Source organism: Enhydra lutris, unplaced genomic scaffold (assembly GCF_002288905.1).
Source record: "Enhydra lutris kenyoni isolate GAN:26980312 unplaced genomic scaffold, ASM228890v2 scaffoldscaffold63, whole genome shotgun sequence".
Taxonomy (NCBI): Eukaryota; Metazoa; Chordata; class Mammalia; order Carnivora; family Mustelidae; genus Enhydra; species Enhydra lutris.
This window is the reverse complement of record NW_019154147.1, coordinates 8,019,547-8,040,810: the sequence shown is the minus strand read 5'-3', so window position 1 is coordinate 8,040,810 and position 21,264 is coordinate 8,019,547. Positions and strand designations below refer to the sequence as shown.

Genomic DNA, 21,264 nt, shown 5'->3' with positions numbered 1-21,264 from the left:
AGCAGTTGGTGAGCATTCAGAAAATAAAGCAGCTGCACCAATACACCACAGTGGTTCCACAAAAACAAGAGCAGGCCAAGGTGTTCTCCTTTTCTCTTCTGAGTGCCTTGTGAGACAGGTGGAATGAGGAAAGGCAGACGTGTCTTGGTTTCTCCCTTTGGAAAAGTCCTTCCTGGTGTCTGGTGGATGAAGGGCTAAAAGTGGGCTACCTCAGTGTACAGTTTTACCAAAGTGTAACTTACTGCAAACTCAAAAGGCATTGACTGGGGGCTGCCAGATTCCCTATTTGACCCTCCCCTCATCAATAGGTATCAATAAGATTAATTAGGAAAGTTGACCAGCTCTGTGGGGGACACCAGGTTAGGAAGGAGCACTCATCTATGGGCTCCAGAATCAAGAATCAAAAGCATCTCGGTGAACAGCAATGATGCTATGAAATTTTAAATTCAAGTTAAAAAAAAAATGAGCTCAGTAAAATTCAAATTTCAAGACATCCGATAAAAACAATTCAAATCCTACACTGTATAAATCCTTGGACACGAATAGAGGGCAGGGTCTCTGGGAACAAGGTAAGCGACTCAAAGCAATGTGCTCTTGAGAAAGGACCACCTACGGACAGAGGAGGAGACTTGCCTGACACGGTTCACAGGAAACAACCCAGAAGTTATAAAGGAAAGTGGGAAATGTAGCATAAAAACAAGACGACTTTCCTGGAGGGTATGCGTGAGAACTGCCTCCAAGTATTTGAAGGGCGGTCCTCTGAATGAGAGATGAGACAAGTCCACATCTTGAGGTGAGACCCTCCCCAGAGGTCATGAGGACTAAGACTCCAACTCCGGGAAGACATTTCTTAGCATCGTCACTATCCAAAAATCCGATGAGCTGCGGGGTGAGGTAGTGAGGTCTCAGCTGCTCGGCCCACCCAGACGGAGTGGGCGCCAAGGCACGGAGGGTTTAAGAGACTTGATGTCCATGCTGAGGAGCTCATCATGTAGCTTATTCCCTTACACACAACACCCAGGATGGGATGAGGAAGGCAGCATCATGTAGTGGTTAAAATCTCTGCATCGGTCTGCTCAAGTTGCAATCCCAGCTCTGCTACTCGCTCACCGTGTGAGTGCAATGACTTTGAGCAAGTTCACTGACCATCACCCCCCACCCCGGGACCACGGGTTCCCCATCTGCAAACTGAGGATGATGGGAGCCTGGACCCCCAGGGAGCTACCGTGAAGTTGGGAGTCGATGGCCATGCGGCATCCAGAACAGTGTCTGGGGCATAGGCAACACAAAATAGAGTCTGCAATTGATTCTGATTACTCCACAATCTCTGTGATCGCGCTGAAGATTCCTGGGCACCGAGCCTGGGCACAGTGTGACATTCACCTTAGCAGAGAGGAGAACATCACTAGAAGAAGAGAAACGGGGTGTAGGTGCCTAGGGAGTAGAGAACACGGAGACCAGCACAGCAGAAGTAAAAGGGGAAAGCCAGAGACCTCTCCCCTCATGCAGGAACCCACGTGATTCCTAAAGCCACTGGCAGACATTTCCATCCCCAAGTCCCCCTTAAGATGCAGGCTGCTGGCTGGTCTTTGTGGACAGCAAGGGTCTGGGGTCTAGGGCGCAGCCTCGGCAGATGGTGGCATGGGCTTCTCAAGCTCCACCCCCAGATCCATGATCCAGATGGTGTTTTCCTTCTTGGAAAGCCAGAAGGCAGGGTAGACCGGCTCTGAAAACTTGCACTCAAACTTGTGAATCAGAGTCATGGCATCGGGCTCTACCCCATAGAAGGAGAGGACCCCCCCCAGAAAGTCCACATAGATCCCCAGCCTCCGGAAAGGGCTGGCTTTGAGCGGGGTTTCCGTGTCGCTGTGCCAGGCTGTGAACTCCTTCCCGTTCCAGTGGAGGCTCCAGGAGAAGTTGTTTCCAGAAATGCAACCGTTGCGCTCCTCCCCTTTCCGGTCAATGCCTTTGCAAGTCAGGCCAACATAGGTGCCCGCTCCCAAGATCTCTACCTCGAAATAGTACCTGTGCAGGTAAAGGCTCTGTGTAGACAGCACCTGCCGCCAGTGCACAAACCTGCTGGGGAGGTCTGGGTAGGGATGCTCCCAGGGCGTGGTGTTGGTGACCTTGCGATTGTCCTCCTGCAGCCGGAGATACCTGTGCGCCGTGTCCGGGTCAAAAGAGATGTCACATGCATCTGAGGGGATATGGGAGAAGGGCGGGGAGGCAGGTCAGGAAGGGACAGCTGCTCTGGACAGGACACTTTGAACCCATCCTTCCCAAGTAAGAGAAAACATCTCTGTCCTCTGCTTTGTTTACCCCAGGCCACTGCTCCCCCCAGAAAAGCGGTGGGCGAAAACCAGGAGCAGAGAACACAAGTCGTGCCACTTCCTTCCTTTCTGAAGTTCAAATTGCTTGGCATTGACTGTGCGATTTATGGAACTGAATCAAGAAATAAAACCCCCTGATTTAGTCATTCATTCATTCGAAAAATACGTATCGAAAGCCGGGCACTCGTCTTCTTCTCAGTGTTGGCAAGGGTTTGTGGAAATAGGCACTCACATACCCACTCCTGATTCTTTTTTTTTTTTTTTAATTTGACCAATATTTAGCATGGTAAACTCTCACCCATTCCCTCAAACATACTCATTTCCGAATCCCAGAGAATCAAAAACTAATGGCACCTCCTTGCACCCAGTTGCTGGAGTCACACTGAAGTTATTCTGGAAATTTCTTTGCGCCCAGCCTCCCCACCGCCCCCCACAACACACAGACAGCCCCAAGCCTGGTAGATCCCACTTCTGTGCAAACCACTGCTTCACCCCCAATCTAGTCCAGAATCATACAACAGGCTCCTAGCTGTCCAAGCTCTGTCTTGACCCCCTTCCATCCCCTGTCCACCACAGAGCCATGGAGCAGGTTTCAGGGTACAGGCTAAGGTAAATCATGTCACCCCAGCTTTAAGACCTTGGATAGTGCCTCTTGCCCACAGAATGCAACAGTGGCCCATCACCCCGGCCTGCACAGCCAGGAATGACGGGCCCTTGCCCGTGTCTCCAGCTTTGTCTCCTGCCCTCTGGCCCTTGATGGCCATGGTCCAGCCATCCTCGCCTCAGAAATATGCAGCGCTGAGCCCACTTCGGAGCTTTAGCACAGACCATTCTCTCCGTGACATCATCATCACCCTAACCTGAGCCTGGGAGATTCCTGCTGATCTTTCAAATTGTAGCTGAGAGCTCATGTCCTCAAGGAGGCCCTCTGTGACTCGCCACCACTTTCTCTCAGAGCCCTCCGACTTCTTAAGGGTCATGGTACTCCACACAATGGGTATAATCTATTTACTTATGGGTTCGTTTCATGCCCGTCTTCCTTCTAATCTATAAACTCCACATTTCACATGGGACTGGATCTTGGACTTCTAGCTCAGAGATGTTCAGTATATATTCCCCAAGTGAATTAGCATATTCAAATCTATTTAAAATCCATTAATATAAAAAACTATTTTAGATTAACCCAGAGTTTTCCAAACTTCTTTGTGTCTAGGGAAGGGAAATTCTTTTTTGTTGTTGTGGGGTTTTTTTGTTTTGTTTTGTTTTTGTAAGGGAAATTCTTACCAGTCAATGAATCACTTTAGAAGGGGAAAAAAAGGACACAACAATCTAAGAGGTTAAAAGGAAAAATGAAAGGGCTCCTGGGTGGCTCAGTCGGTTGACTTGTCCGACTCTTGATTTCAGCTCAGGTCACGGTCTCAGGGTCGTGAGATAGAGCTCCACGTCAGATCTGCTTTAGATTTTCTCTCTCTCCCTCTCCATCTGCCCCTCCCCAAGCTCTCTCTCTCAAAATAAATAAACAAAATCTTAAAAAAAAAAAATGTGAATGTGAACCAAGGACCATAAAAAGGCATACAGGTGCTCACTTTGGCAGCATCTATACTAAAATGGGAATGATATAGAAATGAGCACAGTCCATGGGCACAGGTCACATGCAAATTCGTGAAGTATTCCATATTTTTAAAGGCAGCCAAAGGTACAAAGTTCCAGCTATAAGGGAAGTCCAGGGGATGTCATGTACTGCACAGTGACTATCGTTAACGAGACGGTGCTACAGATCTGAAAGTTGCTAAGAGAGTAGATCTCAAAACTTCTCATCATTAAAAAAAAGAATTTTGTAACTATGTGAGGTGATGGATGCTAACCAAACTTTTCATTTCACAATATAGGTTTATGTCAAATCATTATTTTGTACACGTACAACTAGTATACGTTATATGTCAATAATACCTCAAAAAATGTGTTTTTTTGTTTTTATGCATTTGAGAGAGAGAGAAAAAGAGAGAGCACAAACAGGGGGAGAGGCAGAGGGAGGAGGAGAAGCAGACTCCCCACTGAGCTGGGAGCCTGATGCGGGCTCAATCCCAGAACCTGGAGATCATGACCTGAGACCGAGGCTGATGCCTAACCATCTGAGCCACCCAGGTGCCCCAAAAAACGTGTTTTAAAAAGGCATATTTTTGGGCGCCTGGGTGGTTCAGTGGGTTAAAGCCTCTGCCTTTGGCTCAGGTCACGATGTCAGGGTCCTGGGATCAAGCCCCGCATCAGGCTCTCTGCTCAGCGGAGAGCCTGCTTCCCCCTCTGTCTCGGCCAGATGCTCTGCTTATTTGTGACCTCTGTCTGTCAAATAAAGAAAAAAAAATTTTTTTTTAATTCTTTAAACTCTTTAAAGGAGAAAGAGTGGTCCCCACTGGTCAAGTTGACAATTTGAGCCACATGACTTTGACAGGTCCAACAAGTGGACTCTATATAAAAGTTTGTAACAACCCCCAAAAAGACGAAGTTAATATCGGGTATGAAAAAGACCTCCGTAATGCCAAATAACATAGGTTATAATACGATACGTTTCATCTTTATCTTAATGTCAGGAATAAAGTGTGTTTGGTTTCTTGTATTCATTAGATCTGTGTATAACAATACAGATGTGCTTCTTTCAGGAAGCAGGAAAGAATACATAAAGGAAACTATGTGGAAGTGGAGAGGTCCTGAGAAAAAGTAGGAGCCGTGGCAAAAACAGGAAACAGTCCTTGGAACCTGGGGCTCCATGGAGAAGGAGGTCCCACACTTAGCCAACCAGCACTCACCCCCAGAAAACAAGCAGTAGCAGGATTCAACGGTGTGTCCCAAAAAGATTAATTTGCCAAATGTCATAAAAATATGCAGTCCTGCCTCTCCTGGGAGATGAAAGCATATGGACTGGTTATGTCCTGATCGGAAACACAGTGTTTTATTTTTTTTTTTTTAAGATTTTATTTATTTATTCATGTGAGACAGAGGGAGAGGCAGAGGCAGAGGGAGAGGCAGAGGCAGAGGGAGAAGCAGGCTCCCCAAGGAGCAGGGAGCCTGGTGCGGGACTGGATCCCAGGAACCCTGGGGATCATGACTTGGCCAAAGGCAGACACCTAACTTTCTGAGCCACCCAGGCGCCCTTGGAAACACAGTGTTCTAAAACATGCTAACAGACCAGGTCAGTACCACAGAATGACAGGACAACAGGTTACCCAGTTCTGGCCAAGCCAGACTTAAAAGGGAGTCATCTGGTAACTAGCCAGGAGCTTCCAAAGCGCCAAGCTCATGAAAGACAGACTAAGGGATTGGACGCAGGCTGGGGGAGACTAAGGAGGCAGGGAAACATCTGTGATCCTGGATCAGACTAGGAGCCAGAAAAAGGACACCGGTTGGCACGCTGGGTGAAACACTCAGATAATTCTACAGATTGGTTAACAGTAGTGAACTGATGTTCATTTCCTGGTTTTGGTCAATTTACCGTAGTTATAGAAAGTGTTAATGTTCAGAGAAGTCTGATGAAAGGTATACCAGAATTCTGTCCTATTTTCTCCACTGCCTTTGTGAGTTTGAAATTGTCTCAAACATGAAAAGTAAAAAAAAATAAAATAAAAAAATTCAAAAAAATTAAAGTATTCCATTTAGGGGTAGACTTGAGTTTGCAACAGCCTGAAACTTACAGGAAAAACAGTGTTCTTGCTCCGACAAGCCTTACACTCACATCAGTAAGTGGGTAAGGAAAGCTGTTTGCAACTTACATTGGAGGAACTGCTGCCTGGTGCTGGGCTCAGGTTTTGAGGTCCAATACTTGCGCCTGACAACAGCAGACACTTGAGTGCTGATATCATACTCCTCTGGAAAATCAGAGAGTTATGCATGCATACCTGTCCAGGTGGTCAGGAGAACCTAAGAAGCAGGACTTCCCAGCCTCTCTTCCCCGGGCTCCCTGGGGAAGAAAGGGCTGGACTCCAGTCATATCAAAGAGAATCACGCTCAGTGGATGATTTCTCTGTGGGTGAAACAAAATCCACCGGAGAATGATCCCGAGCTGACTTGGATCTCACTTCAAAGTACAGGCATTAGCAACCTCGGAAACTAGTCAGGGAAATTTGAGCCAATGGCAGGATGTAACTAACTCAACTTCTCTGGGTTTGCATCATAAAATCAAATCATCAAGGTAAGTGCCCGTTAGCCACTGGTCTGGCCAAAGGACAGCTTTGAACATGAGCTATTCCCCCTGATTTCACCCTCTGTCCCCTGGCTCTCTCCCACTCTGAGAAACACACATTCCATCGCCCATGGCCCAGACAGCTTTCCTCACCTTCCTTGGAGAAATCCTGGAGCTTCTCCTTGTAGTTTTGCAGCAACTGAACTAAGTGCACCGTGGAGTCTGTGATGACCCGGCGGATGCCCGAGAGCTTGTCCTTGAGTCCGATGTAAACACTAGGGAAGGCACTGTCCTCGGTGTTCTTAAACTTGCAGTACTCCTGCAGGAAAGGAAACACGGCAGAACTTGCCTTCGTTTCTGAAGTTCTGAAACTGGACTGCTCTGGTGACCTCACTTCCTGCATCTGTAAAATGGGTTGACGGCAATGCAGCCATCACAAAGCAGGCATACGTAACATGTCTAGCTCAGGACCTAGTAACGTAGAAAGCATTTTTTTTTTAAATTGGGAAAGTGGGCTTTTAAAAAATCAAGAGGCACGCACAAAAAATAAACATAAAAAAATAAAACTAGGGGCGCCTGGGTGGCTCAGTGGGTTAAAGCCTCTGCCTTCAGCTCGGGTCATGATCCCAGGGTCCTGGGATCAGGCCCTGCATCCGGGTCCCTGCTCGGCGGGGAGCCTGCTTCCCCCTCTCTCTCTCTGCCTGCCTCTCTGCCTACTTGTGATCTCTATCTGTCAAATAAATAAATAAAATCGTTTTAAAATAATAATAATAAAATAAAATAAAAAATAAAAATAAAAATCAAGAGATACACACACACAAATTAAAATTTAAAAATAAAAATAAAAACCAAGAAACACTAGATGCCTAGGAACAGCTCTAAGGCACCTCCCAGATTAGGGACCAAGGACAAGAACACCTTGTTTGCCAACAGTCCAACTAGCAACAGAAACATTCCCGCTACCTCCATTCCTTTGGGACTTTTGTTTTTTTAAGAAATTTTTTTAAAGATTTTATTTATGTATTTGAGACACAGAGGGAGCATGAGCGGGTGGGGGGGGCGGTTGGAAGAGGCAGAGGGAGAGGGAGAAGCAGACTCCCCACTGAGCAGGGATTCCCAGGACCCTGGGATCATGGCCTGAGCCAAAGGCAGACGCTTAACCAACTGAGCCACCCAGGCGCCCCTCTTTTTTAGAATTTAAACAGAAATCACGGTATGGAAGGGAGGAATGGAGGTGGAGGTACAGCCCTAGGAAGACCCATGAACAGGTCCTCAGACAAGAATGCTACCTTTGTCCCGCCCGTTCAGTCTGATACACAGGCTCTCTCTCATTCTTACACTGTGCTGTAGAGTTTGGAAGTGCCTTCAGGTGATAACATATGAAGTTGTTTACACTTTGAAACAAGGCAGTGATGGGGAAAGGTTGCTCTCAGATGCAACACAGTATCAACATCCAAACGCAGCAGAACATCATCCCAGAGCAGACTGGATACAGCAGAAAACTTAGCAATGGAAAGTTGTACCAGAATGGTTAGGCAGATTAACGAGAGAGTAAAAAAGTCCAACCCAGAGAGTTGACAGAAAGAGAAACATTTTAACACTGCATACAGATTTAGTGCCATACATGAGAAAAGTGTTATTTTAAATTAGTTGGGGGAAGGGGCACCTGGATGGTTCCATCAGTTAAGCGTCTGCCTTCCCCTTAGGTCATGATCTCAGGCTCCTGGGATGGAGCCCTGTGTGTGTGTGGTGGGGGAGGGGGGTCCCTGCTCAGCGGGGAGCCTGCTTCTCTCTCTCTCTCTGCCTGCAACTCCCTGTCACTGGGGCTCTGTATATCTCTTTCCAATACATAAATAACCTTAAGAAAAGGAAAGAAAGCTATTGACTCAGTACCTGATTGTCTGATAAATGAGGAATTTGAGACCCAGAAAGTTCAGTGACCTGGTTAATAACTACACAGCTATTCAGCGACAGATCTGGGATGATGGCATTAAAGCACCTTATTCCCCAAATCAGTTGTGGTCTCTCAAACCTCTCTACCAGTGCGTAGGCTCTGCCTGGGTCTCTTTGGACACGACTTACTTCCCCTGACCCGGTTCCAGCCTCCCACACTGGGAAGTCTGGCCTTCCTCTCCCATATTCCCATATTCTGCTAATACCCGCTTCCCTCTGTGTCCCCGGCTTCCTGAGCACCCCCATATAAAGGAGCACTTCCACTCCTGCGTTCCTCACCTCCGCCACAGGCCTCGCCAGTGAGGGTGCTCCCTGGCACTAATGAACCTGATGCCTCTGCCTCCGTCCCCGCACCCCCCACTTCCACCCCACACCATCCCACCCCCACCCACCTCCAAGAACAGGACAGTGTTGCTGATGGCAGCAATCCTCTCCAGCTCCTGCCGGCTCTTCTCCATCTGTGCACTCCGGTGCTCCAGGTGCGTCTTGATGCCGTTGGCTTGGCTCAGAGCCGCTTGCTCCTTCTCCTCCAAGAAGAGCATCACGTCGGCCTGGGCCTTCCTCATGGCGGCAAGCAGCTCCCCAAACTGCTCCTCAGCCACCGCCTTCACCTCTGACACCGACAGCTGGCGAGGGAGGGGGCAGAGAAGAAAAGGTTAGCGAGGCATGCAAGGTTCTGGAAGTTCAGCCCACAGGACCGTAACCCCGAAAAGCCCATAAGTTAGGGAGCAATTTTCTATTATAAAAGGAAGATTTGGGGGTTCCTAGGTGGCTCGGTTGGCTAAGCATCTGCCTTCTGGTCAGGTCTTGATCTCAGTGTCCTGGGATCGAGCCCCATGCTGGGCTCCCTGCTCAGCGGGGAGTCTGCTTCTTCTCTAGCTGCCCCTCTTCCCTCCCCACACCGCCCCCTCCAAATAAATAAATAAAATCTAAAAGGAAGATTTTATTCTCCTATAAATCCTGGAGTTCTGAAAAAAAAAAAGGGGGGGGGTTACTTATCCACCACCATCAACTTCATCTCTCACACATCTGATGCTCTTTGAGACTCCTGGTGGCTCGGACAGTCTGGGGTTACGATTCAAATATCTGAACTCAATTCTCCCACCAGGGAAATGCATGCACTCAGTATACTCGATGGTTCTCTTTCTTTCAGGACGGTAGTAATTTGGCTTCTTTGCCCAAATCAGTAACATGAGCTCACTTTCCCGGCATTTCATGACGTCAGATTAAACTGCCCACTGAGCCCATCAGAACTGAAAGGACTTCTAAGTGTATGGTGTCTCCATCAGGTATAAAATGTTTAGGGTCGGGGCACCTGGGTGGCTCCGTAGGTTAAAGCCTCTGCCTTTGGCTCAGGTCATGATCCCAGCGTCCTGGGATCGAGCCCCACATCCAGCTCTCTGCTCAGCAGGGAGCCTCCTTCCTCCTCTCTCTGCCTGCCTCTCTGCCTACTTGTGATCTCTGTCAAATAAATAAATAAAGTCTTTAAAAAAAAATGCTTAGGATATGGGCAGGTAGCCACAGCCCCTGAGCATAGCAGGACCCACACACCTGTGCTGAAGGAATGTACTGTCCAAATGAAATACAAAGCAAAGTCCATGTCATAAACACTAAGGGTCTGCACGATGGCACTTAGGCAGGTGCACGTGTACACTGCCCTTTCATAGGATGAACATCCTTTATGCCTGCCTTCAGTCAATATCATGTTTATAACATCAAGCCAAGTGTAAATGCTTTCCTCGGTCCTTTGGCAGTTCTTCAGGACCGGAGCTGACAGCTCTGTCTGACACCCAGTTTAAGCTTCATCGAACCGTCTTGGACATGCTTGCCTTTGCTCACAGTCCCTTCACCTCATTCCACAGCCCAGAGTTAGTTCTCTGCCTGCCTCAGTGTCCCCCACTGTCCCCACCCACACCGATCCCGTCTCAGAGCAATCCTGAGCAACTGCCCTGGGTGCTGTTCTCTGTTCCTCCTCTCGAGAGCAAGGGCCAGCCCTGGGCTCCAGGAGGGCCCAAACAACAGATACCTCAGAGGCTGAGGCTGCTAGGGCACCTCCATCCCCTGAAAGGAAAGATGGGGAGGGAAGGAGGAGAATAATGGGGGCCAGGAAAGGTAAGGACTCAGAAAGGATGGCACTCTGGGCCCAGGGCTTGTGAAAGCCTTAAGGTTTGCAGGGAGATAGGAAGAAATGATGAGGCCAGGTAGTTGGGAACCCTGCTTGGTCAGGGCTCAGGAATGCACTCCCACAAGAATGCTTAGTGGCCACCCAATCTTCAATCTACTGGCAAGGGAGGATAGATGGAGAGGAGGAGGAAGGAAGCAAGAGCATCTTTACTGGGGGTGGGAAGACGGGTAGAGCCTCTCTCTACACTGTCATTTTCTTGCCAACTGCCCCATCCCCACCCGTTGGCTTGCTCGAGGCCGGGGCAGCTGAACAGAACTAGAAATAAATGAGCTGGTAATGGGGACTAAGTAAGAAGGCAGATGGGAGATCGTCCCCAAATTCCTCAAGCCCAGACAGAGAAGAGCCCATGGAGAACAGTAGCTGTCATGTAAATGTCCAACATTAAATCTGTCATCCCTAAAGCATCCATTTCCAAAGATACCATCTGAAATAAACAGATTGCCGACTGTGTGACATGGCTGGGAGCACCACAACCGGGCAAGGGATTGGGCCACCCCACCACCAAGCTCCCTCTTTCAGAATTCCCTGGGGGATCTAGGTATCTGACCCCTTGAGCGACCCTGTGTCTTCCCAAGATTGAATTCCTGTTTTTTTTTTTTTTTAAGATTTTATTTATTTATTTATTTGACAGAGAGATCACAAGTAGGCAGAGAGGCAGGCAGAGAGAGAGGAGGAAGTAGGCTCCCTGCTGAGCAGAGAGCCTGACGAGGGGCTAGATCCCAGGACCCTGGGATCACGACCTGAGCCGAAGGCAGAGGCTTTAACCCACTGAGCCACCCAGGTGCCCCTGAATTCCTATTCTTACGCTTGAAATAAGCCAACTAAGAGTGAACCCATGAAACCCTAGACACCCACCTTGAACCCCAATAAAGGCAGACCCAGGTCTGTACTCTCTCCTTCCCTCTCTACCTGCAACCTTGCAGTGTGGCGTGTGGCCTCTGGCAGCATTCTGTGTCCTCCAAGACCCTTGAGTAATAAATCTCGTTCTTCAAAATGCCCTGAGAGTTCCCAGCTGACATGCATCCCACAATCGCAAGTTTCTCATAGAAGCACAATACCACGGGGCTGAGAAGCAGGAGTCTGAAGAGAGACTTCAGGGTCCAAATCCCCTCTCTTCCACCAAGGCCTTCCTGAGGAAGGCTGGATAGAAGGAGGCTTCAACTGATGTTGGCGTACTGACTCTTCCACTGTCAAATGTGACCTCTCTTTCCTACACTGTTATATGGAGAAATACTTGTTCCCCAGGGCGCCTGGGTGGCTCGGTCGTTAAGCATTTGCCTTTGGCTCAGGTCATGATCCCGGGGTCCTGGGATAGAGCTCCCTGCTCAGCAGGAAGCCTGTTTCTCCCTCTCCCTCTGCCTGTGCTCCCCCTGCTTGTGCTCTGTCAAATGAATAAATAAAATCTTTCCAAATAAATAAATAAATACTTGCTCCTTGCATGGAAATGGACTATGCAAAGGATATTTTTTACATAATGTGTAATAACAAAGAAAGACTAAAGAGAGGAGGGGCCACATGGGTAGCAAAGTACGGAAGCTAATGGCTTGAAGAGATTGAGGATGGTGCTTGCGCCTGTGAACATCTTGAGTTTCTTAGGTTGAGGGAGCAGCAATCCCAGGTTCCTGTTTCATCAATCTGGGCCCCCCAGACAAGTCTCGCCATCTCTCTGTGTTCATGTCCCTCGTACATGCTGGCTATTGTGAAAACTACCTCCCCAAGTTACCACACAGTCATGAGAAAAGCTGAGTGGGGATCAAAGTGTCTGAAAAATAAAGGGCTAGAAAAAAGGCAGGATGCTCCGTGTGGTTTTCTAGATTATCTTGAGCCTGGAAATCAACAATCTCCGAAGGTTTACAAGACTTTAAAAGGAAAATTATTTTTCTTCTTTTCATAAGAGAAAAGAAGATGTGGGTGCGAAAGAGGTGTTGATCTTTCACAGCTAGTGAGTTGTAAACACCGAGAAGGAGGAAATTAAAGTTGAAATGGATAACATGTATCAGATGTGGGTGGATGGATGGATGGATGGAAAGATGGATGAATGGATGGAAGGATGGATGGAAGGATGGGTGGATGGGTGGATGGGTGGATGGATGGAAAGAATAATTCATGGTATGCAAAGATGTTGCTGCTGACTCACTACCATAGCTTAGGTGTTTCACATTCTTTTTTGAATGATGGTTTGGCCTTCCACTAATGAGAAGTATTTGTGGAACTCTTTGGGTCCACTTAGAGTTTATATGAAAAGTGTCCATAAACTAGAGAGACTATAAAACCAAGTAGCCTGGCACACCACTGGCCTTATCAAGTTACCATCCACTAATTAAGCAGTTCTCCACTTTTTTCTTGCTGCCAGGACACAGGACTGGTGACACGTGCATGCTAAGCACCTTCCTAAGAAAAAAACCCAGATTCTCTGCCTGATTCGTAGAGTTCTAGCTAGATGCCCCCTCCGCCCCCCACCCCCAGCACGCCTTTCTTCTGGTCAAAAAAGCATACGCAAATGTAAAAACAAGAATGCTGTTATCACAGGACCAATCTGGCTCTTACTCTGTATCATTAAAAAGTAAATCACTTGCTAGTTTTGAACCTTAATTTCATAGGAAAAGCTGACAGCGAGCTGAGGCCCCCCCACCATGGAACCACTCATACCTCTACCTACAATTCTCATTTGCCAAGAAACCCCCAAAGAATCCCATGGACATGGAGGCTGGGCCTGCGACCCCATGTCCCACAACCCCAGATGGGCACAGCAGGTGACCCAGAGCAGCCTTACCAAAACGGATTTGTGATTGGCTTGGAGCCTGGCAATGGCGTTTTCATTCAACTTCAGCTTCTGTTCCAGCTCTAACTGGGTGTCCCGAAGCTCAGCCTAAGAGGGAAGAACGGCGTTAAGGAGTGTACACAGAATGTGTCCCCAGGAGCGAAGGCACTACCCACCCCTCCTGCGTGGAAAGGAGAATCTGACCTTGGGAGCTGCCTCAGAAGCCACGTGGAGGGCCCTAAAAGGACACGAAGGGTCAGCTGTGTGCCAGCGCCTCCTGGTGCTGAACTCAGCACAGATCAGCTAAAAATACCACGAGCACATACATTATGCGACACTAGTCATTACTTCCAGCATTGAGATGACCACACCCATGGTAGCTAAGTACCATTATCCCCATTTCTCAGATGATACCATCAAACCACCTGGTCAAGGTCACACAGTTCAACACCGGAGTCCAGCCCAGCCCAGCCCAGCCCATCTGCCCCCAGAATAACGTTAACAAGGAGTAGGAGCTGGAGCCAAGCATGGGAACCCCAGCTTTTCTACTTAGCAGCTGATCCTTTGGAAAAATCTACTTAACCTCTCTAGGCTTCCATTTCTTCACCTGTGAAATGGGGATAACGAATGCACCCAACCCATGGGGGTTTTGTGAGGACTGAGTGGAAGAGCGTGTGTTAATGCGAACTTGCTCCAGCAGCTGGCACATGTGTATGTGCCACCAACGTCAGCCATCGTGGGGGCCCCTCTTCTTGATTGCTGCTACTGATGTGGGAGCAGAGCCTGGCGAATGACAGAGCAGAAGCCGACACCTTGCAACCTCCCTCCCTCCACCTGCCACTTCTGGGTGGGACCTGTGTGACATTCTTGTAAAGATCTCCCAACTATCTTTTTTTTTTTTTTTAAGATTTTATGTATTTATTTGAGAGAGAGAGAGAGAGCATGAGAGGGGAGAAGGTCAGAGGGAGAAGCAGTACTCTCCACGGAGCTGGGAGACTGATGTGGGGCTGGATCCCAGAACTCCAGGATTAAGACCTAAGCCAAAGGCAGTGGCTTAAGCAACTGAGCCACCCAGGCATCCCTAAAGATCTCCCCACTATCTTAAAGTCAATGCCTTGCTAGAGAGAAAAACAACCTTAATTTGACAATGGCAAGGCCTCCAGTATCTTGTGGGTCCTCTTTAGCATATGAAAGTTCTCTTGAAACCTCTTTTTTCTTTACTTCCCCCATCTCCCAAGTATATAATCAGCCATCCTCCCCCGACCCCGGACAGCACTGGAGCAGCAGGTCTTTCCGCCCACGGGGCCCATCCCATGCTTTAATAAACTACCATTTTGCACCAAAGACGTCTCAAGAATTCCTTCTTGGTCCCAGGTTCCGGACCTCACCCCTTAGAACCTGATCTAGATTTCAAAACCACATCACTACCATGGCCGCTCTCCATCACACACTCACCACCAAGAGCCAGGCCAAGCTAGGCCTCCCAGCCTGGGCAAGTGCGTGCCTGAGAAGCTCAGGTTTGCCAGCTCTGACTCCACTGCCTGCTTCACCCTTCTGTCTGGAGACTCCCTAAACACTTTCTGCCAAGAAGTGGGCCAAGGCATGAAGCCTAAACCTTTGCGGTCTTCAAAGGCCCTCCAAGGGCATGAGTCAGCAAGAGAGAAAAGACAAGACTGGTTTTAAATGCTTCCAATAGGTTCTATCTGCATCAGAAGCTGCACGTTTGCGCCCTAAGGGAACTCAGTGGGCATCAGTGGTCTCTGCTTCCACCCCACCCCACTCCCCAACCTCTACCCCCCACTACCCCCTCCCCCCCCTACAGGAAGCCTGGGGAAAATTCCAGGCACCCAGGGACCAGAGGCCTGGCTCACTCTGCAGAAGGCACAGAACTTCTTAGTTTTGTTTTGTTTTGCTCAGGATCTGGGGTGCTGACTTGGAGCTGAGGGGGCCCTGTGACCCCCATCCCTGAAACCTTTTTCGGGGTGGGGGGAGGGTCTGGCCTATATGAGGGCAGTCCTGTAAAGGTTGAAGGTGGGGGGGGGGAGGGCGAAGTGCTTGTTTTAAGGTGGTGAAGACCACAACAGAACACATCCTGGCGAGGGGCCTGGGTAGCCCCAGCAGGATCCAGAGCCATGGGGGGAAATCCTAGAAAGTAGCCAGGAAGGGGATGCTCTCCCTTGCCTGCAGATTGCCATAAAAGGAGAAAAGGACTACTGAATGGGGACCTCTGAGTCACCCCATGGGAAGACACTCCGGATTACCACAAAAGGTAGGGCCGCTTTGGGAGACCTGCCTCTCCAGTTACGCCTGTTCCTAGAACATGACAGGGTGCCTTGGGTTCTGTCTCTAGGGTTTCCCAAGATGCCAGCCATTCACTCGTCTCAGGCCAGGGTGGATGGACTCGTCAGAAAAGCAGGACAGCAGTGCCGATGAGAGCAGGCAGCCCTGTACTGAAAGGCACAGAGGGTCCTGCCTACTTCAGCAAGGTAGTAAGTGTTGTGCAAAAGGCACAGTTTTAGGGGCTTGAAGACACGCCACTGTTGGCCATCTGATCTCTTGTCAAATCGCTGAGCTTCTCCCCTGGGGCATGGGGCACAGGAACAGATTAACATAATTGTTCTTGCTTCTATCTATAGGGGAAGGTGGTACCCAGAGCTTAGGGGTCAGACTTGGGGTTAGAGATGCAAATAGGAGCAGGAGAAGGAGAGAGAAGAAAGAAAATTCCAGGCGGTCCAGGTTCCTCTGTATTTCCATCCACACAATGGTGGCCTTTCTGAGTCCGCCTGGACTGACTTCATTCCCCAGCCAGTTGGTCAGAACCTACCACATGCCAGTCCCATCAAACAGGACACCCTCCCTGCTCTTGGAAGACATACAGCCTGGTAGAATGTGTAAGAACAACAACAACAACAAAAAAGAACAAGTTATGTGATACTGAGTCCAAGGCATTCCTCAGAACTTCTAGAAGAAATTCTTAGCCTGAGTGCCCTCAAAGCATCCATGTTGTGGCCACCAGCAAAGGGGCTATGGAAAATGCTGGTTCCTTGCTCCCCAGCGATGCATGAATACCTGTGGCTTGCAGAAACTTGGCTCCTGCTCTATAAGGAGACTGTGTCCCCAGGCTGCTTCCAGTCCCGAACCTTCTGGAACCGGTGCTGAGGCTGAATGTAATGTGGGCCCATGATCTAAGACAGATCTTCCCACTCTCAAGAACCCTGCCATCACTCTTGCTGACAACTCCTTCCTGGACCATGTAGCAGGTCACGGTCATGCCTCAGCCCTTAGGTTTTTCCAGGGAGCCGTGGAACTTGCCTTGGCTTCCTCCTTCAAATCCAAGCCCCCTGAGGACACAATGTGGTCTCACACTGAGCCCATAGGAAGCAATCGATGATGTGTGATAAGCTTGAGGAAGAACAAGAAAGAACCATGCGCACTTCCGGGGTCAGAACAAACAAGGTAATGGCCAGTGGAGTCCAAGTTTTATCAGGTTTTGCATGCACGCGGGCAGGTACACAGCCAGGCCAGCTGACCTTAAAAGCAAAGGGGCCTCAGGAAGCTGGCGGGGGCAGAGAGAAGTCCCCATCAGGAAGAGCCGGGATCTGGTAGACCAGCAGGATGGAACATGTATCAAAGAACAGCCATTTCCCAAAATCCGGAAGTTCTGTCCACTGGCACAGCTAGAGACGGGAGAAGCTTCAGGAGGGGTTCCCTTGGTTAACTGAGAAGTCAGTGGCTCTGGGGATCTGATGCAGATCTCAGCTGCTTTGTGTCCTCGTGACTGACCCAGCTATTTACACTTTCCTACAAGGACGTGCCTGCTTGAGTAATTAGCCCTTAACACAATCAAAAGTGACCTTCAGTGAGTCACTCCAGCAGGCGGGGGCCAGCTGAAGGGGATACGACGTTTCTGGGGCCTTCATTATGCCAGGTAAAACTTTCAAAATAATTCTGGGGGCATTTTCAGTCTCATCAACCCACTGTGTCTTCTGGGCTGATCTCTTGGGTTCCTTACGAGAAATCTTTTGGCTCCTAAGATTTGGCAGAGACACCTGGAGTGTGGCTGCCCTTACGAAAGAAACTTGCTCTCTGAGCTGAAAACAAGGCCACAGGAAAGAAATGGCGAGAGCTCTCTCAGGGAGAGCAGAAGAGTAAAGGTTTTGAACTGGGGTCCTCACCAAAAACCTGGGGTGTGGAGCTGCTGGATTGTACCTCTAGCCATGACTGCTTTTCAAGACCAAAAGTTGCTCTGGAGCCCCTTACCCAGTTTTTATTTCACCCTACACAGTCTCCCTGCCTGAACTTAGGGCTCTGTATATGCTCTCCTCAAGTCTTCCCGCTCAGAACTACAATTACCCTCTCTGCCATGCAACAGTCTACACCATGCTTAAAATCCATATTGTATCCATGCCAGTATAGACACACTATTTCTGAAAGGAAGCAGAAGAAAGTATTGTTTGTCTAAGGAAGGAGGTGAGGGGGATCCAGGCTGGAGGAAGAGCTTTTCCTGATATGATCTATTGCAAATTTGGTGGAGATTGCTTTTTAACATGTATATGCATCCCTTTTTCCAGTTAAATATAGTAACATTCAGATATTAGACCCCAAGAGAACAGCAGTACACCTTGTCTTAGTATCTCTACTATATGTGTGGCAGGATTTGGGTACCTCCCCCGCAAAAAAAGGTAAGGTTATAATAATGTCATCTCGGGGTCCTTCACTCACGTTCCCAAGGTAGGGTGACGTTCCAAAAGCTTCCATTCCTCGCTCCATGACTTAGCTGTCTGTGTGAGTTTGGCAAAATGTGACGCCAAAGAGGATTGCCACCCCAGAGAGTCATCTGAATGAGAAAATGCACAGAAAGCACCTGGCCCAGGGCGATGCTCAGTGAGGACCATTTTCCCTCAACTCTGTCGAGCTCTTCCCTTTGCCCCGTCTCTCTGTTGATTGCGAGCCTCTGCATGGTTACAGAAGCGCATAATACTGACCCTCATCCTGGTTATGTGTGGCAGCAAACGGCTTTCCGGACGGGACATTTCCCTGATTCCGGAAACATTGGAAGCAGCTGGCAGGGGCCTCCCTGAGCTGGGATTGGTGACTCACTAGCATCTGGAATACAGAGCTTTCCAGAACAATGGCCATGAACACTGGATTCAATCTGTGCCTAAGAAAGGACACGGAGGAGGGGCTCTAGCAAGTAAGCCCTTCCCAGAAAGCCCTTCCCTTTGGGGCCCAGGAACACTGGACCGAGGAATTACGGAATTACGGTGGGGCTCCCACCCTGTGCAGTGCAAACAGTGAGCTGCCCGCAGAATGAACGTAAGGAATGTGGGAGAAAAGTCAATTGCACTGCCCTACCCAGGGGGGGAAAAATAGCTCCTGAAAAGTCAAAGTTCGAGAAACCACGAACACAAAGTATCTAAGTCCATTCCCAAGAACTTCCCCATGCTCTGGGCTTTAGGGCAAAGAAAAGCTGGTTGTTCTAGAAACAGTTTCCCTATCTGATGGGAGTAAAATTACAGGCTGAGAGTATGGTGTTTCTTAGTCCCTCCTAGTACCTCTGTCTGCTGAGGAACTTCTGTTTTCCCTAAGTTTCCAATTGTAGTCTATCTTTACGTGTTTTCAAGCTCTCGGATTTCACAGCGGGTATTTCTAGAGGAGCACTTTCTACTGGTCTCCCGTTTGGGGTAAAGGGGAAAAAGAGAAATTAAGTGAAAGGTTTGTTTTTTTTCTCTTGAATTTCTGCCAAGATTTACATTTCATTCGTTGCCACACAGATCCAGCCAGAAGGTGATGTCACTGCCCTGAGCTCCAGAACTCCTACTCTTGTAGCCCCCACCCAAACACACATCCATCCACAAAAGCAGAGTGACAGAGAGGAAACTAGCAAGCATGAGGTCAGACAGACACACACAGAGACAGTACAGGGACAGCCAGATGGAAATGGGAGCAGAGCGACCCACTTCAGTTTCCAAAGCCAAGTGCAGTAGATATCTACCCTGGACAAACAGCCAGGGACTAAGTCTGAAGTCCTTGGCAAGACTCAGAACTCAGAAGCAAAGTCGGGAGCCCAGGGAGCTGTGGCAGTGGTCCCCACTTCCCTCTCCTGCATGGACCCCAGCACTTGCCTCCTTGTCCCTCCGGGCAGCATCCAAGGAAACCGAGGAATGGCCCTTGTGCTCATCCTGGCCACACTCCTGGCAGATGCACTGCCCGTCGGGGTGGCAGAAGGCGACCAGTGGGCTGTGGTGGGCAGGGCAGGTGCGCAGGTCCCGGTCCTTCACGGGCTCGGTCAGCTGGTGGCTGTGCAGTCTGCTGTTCTCCTGGTGAGGCCGCAGGTGCTCCTCGCAATAATTCACCATGCAGGTCAGGCAGGACTTGACCGCCTTCACCCTGCCAGTCCCAAGGCAGAAGTCACATAGGATCTCCGCCTCCCCGTCACCGTCAGGATCCCCCTGCCCTGCGGAGCCGCTGCCCTGTCCCTCCGTCTCCTCCTGAGGGCTCTCCAGGGATCCCATGTCCTCTTCTTCCACCAGGCTGCCTGACCCAGAGTCTGGGCTGACAGTGGCCAGAGGGTGAGCCGGGATCCCAGGCAGTGGCCCTGGGTCCATCAGATCCAACTCAGCCATCTGGAAGACTCCGGCGCCGGAGCCGTCCTTCCTCTGCCCCTTGTCCCAGGATCTTGTGCGGCCCAAGTCAGACAAGAAAGCCACGCCTCGATGATTGCAGCTGTCACAGGACTTTAACTGTTTCCGCCCTGCGGTAGGAAGCTCAGTTAGTCATTACTCCGATCCGGCTTGGACGGCGGCCAGCGGCTGTGACGATGAGGCAGCTAGGTTGTTCAGGCTGAGGACGGCCACTCCCAACGTCTCCCCAGGGGCTCAGGCCGCTCCTTGGGTCCAGCCCCGAAACTTCTATTCTTGCATGAAATCATTCGCACCCTATAGGCTCAGCTGAAGATCATGTGTGTCCATGGCTGCTCTGGAAAGAATTCGAGATTCCTGAGCTCTGCTGTAAAAAGGCTGTGGTGCTTTATGAGGCTTGACCAGCTACATTTTTTGTTTGCCTTTTTTCAAGGGATCTAAAATGCAAGGACTTCAACGATAGGTCAGACCTTCATCCCTTCCCATCTCGTAGAACTGGACATGAGGCACCTAACAAAAGGAGGATACGTGCCCCTGACCCTGACCTTGTCCATGCCACCTTCTTGCAAATGGGTGTTCAAGGGGATCAGAGGGTCAGGGACAGGGTCAGGGAAGAACATGTCTCCTTCTACATAAAGCTCAAATCCGCTCTCCCGGGCTACACGTCCCACCCCATGGTTCCTAGAAAGAGGTGTGTACCAAGAAACAGCCCCTTTGCCCACTTAATAAGGTGTTTCTGGACACAGCATGTGAGTGTTCTTACGCTGTCAAAATAACAAAGTACCACAGACTGGTGGATATAAACCACAGAAATTAATTTTCTCATGGTTCTGGAGGCTAAAATCCAAGATCAAGGTGTCAGCGGAGCTGGTCTCTTCTGAGGTCTCTCTCCTTGGCTTATAGATGACCATCTTCTGTTTTCACCTGGCTTTCCCTCTGTGTGTCTGTGTCCCAATCAATCTCCTCTCCTCCTATAAAGACACCAGTCATACTGGATTAGGGCCACCCTAGCGACCTCCTCTTAATTACCACTTTAAAGACCTTGTCTCCAAATACAATCACATTAAGAGGTCCTGGGTGTGAGGAGTTCAACAGATGAATTTGGGAGAGAAAGACACAATTTAGCCCAGAACACATGGACAGAGGACAGCACAGGAAGCATCTAGCTCCCTAAAGAAAGGAACTCCCAGGCATCACCACCGTATGGGGACCTACAGTTG

At 49.3% G+C, this 21,264-nt stretch overlaps 1 protein-coding gene across 2 annotated transcripts; it reads right to left on the bottom strand.

Moving 5' to 3' along the window:
• Positions 1-453: 453 nt before the first annotated feature.
• Positions 454-20,243, bottom strand: LOC111158819 (tripartite motif containing 16). Of its 2 annotated transcripts, XM_022521089.1 has the most exons (6): positions 19,529-20,243; positions 13,416-13,511; positions 8,850-9,083; positions 6,658-6,823; positions 6,095-6,190; positions 454-2,197 (listed from the first exon to the last, which is right to left on the bottom strand). In XM_022521089.1, the coding sequence occupies exons 1-6, from the start codon at positions 20,027-20,029 to the stop codon at positions 1,614-1,616; spliced, it is 1,677 nt and encodes a 558-aa protein (XP_022376797.1). In that variant the 5' UTR covers positions 20,030-20,243; the 3' UTR covers positions 454-1,613. The 2 variants fall into 2 exon arrangements, with proteins under 2 accessions (XP_022376797.1, XP_022376798.1); XM_022521090.1 differs by lacking the exons at positions 6,658-6,823; positions 13,416-13,511; positions 19,529-20,243 and having other exon boundaries at positions 1,645-2,197; positions 8,850-9,051.
• Positions 20,244-21,264: the final 1,021 nt, after the last annotated feature.

Coding starts and splice junctions, on each gene's coding strand:
- LOC111158819 (XM_022521089.1), bottom strand. CDS start 20,029: ATGGCTGAGTTGGATCTGATGGACCCAGGGCCACTGCCTGGGATCCCG. Junction 9,084..13,415: donor CCAATCACAAATCCGTTTTG/GTAAGGCTGCTC, acceptor CTCCCTCGCCAG/CTGTCGGTGTCAGAGGTGAA. Junction 2,198..6,094: donor CAGGCAGCAGTTCCTCCAAT/GTAAGTTGCAAA, acceptor ATATCCCCTCAG/ATGCATGTGACATCTCTTTT.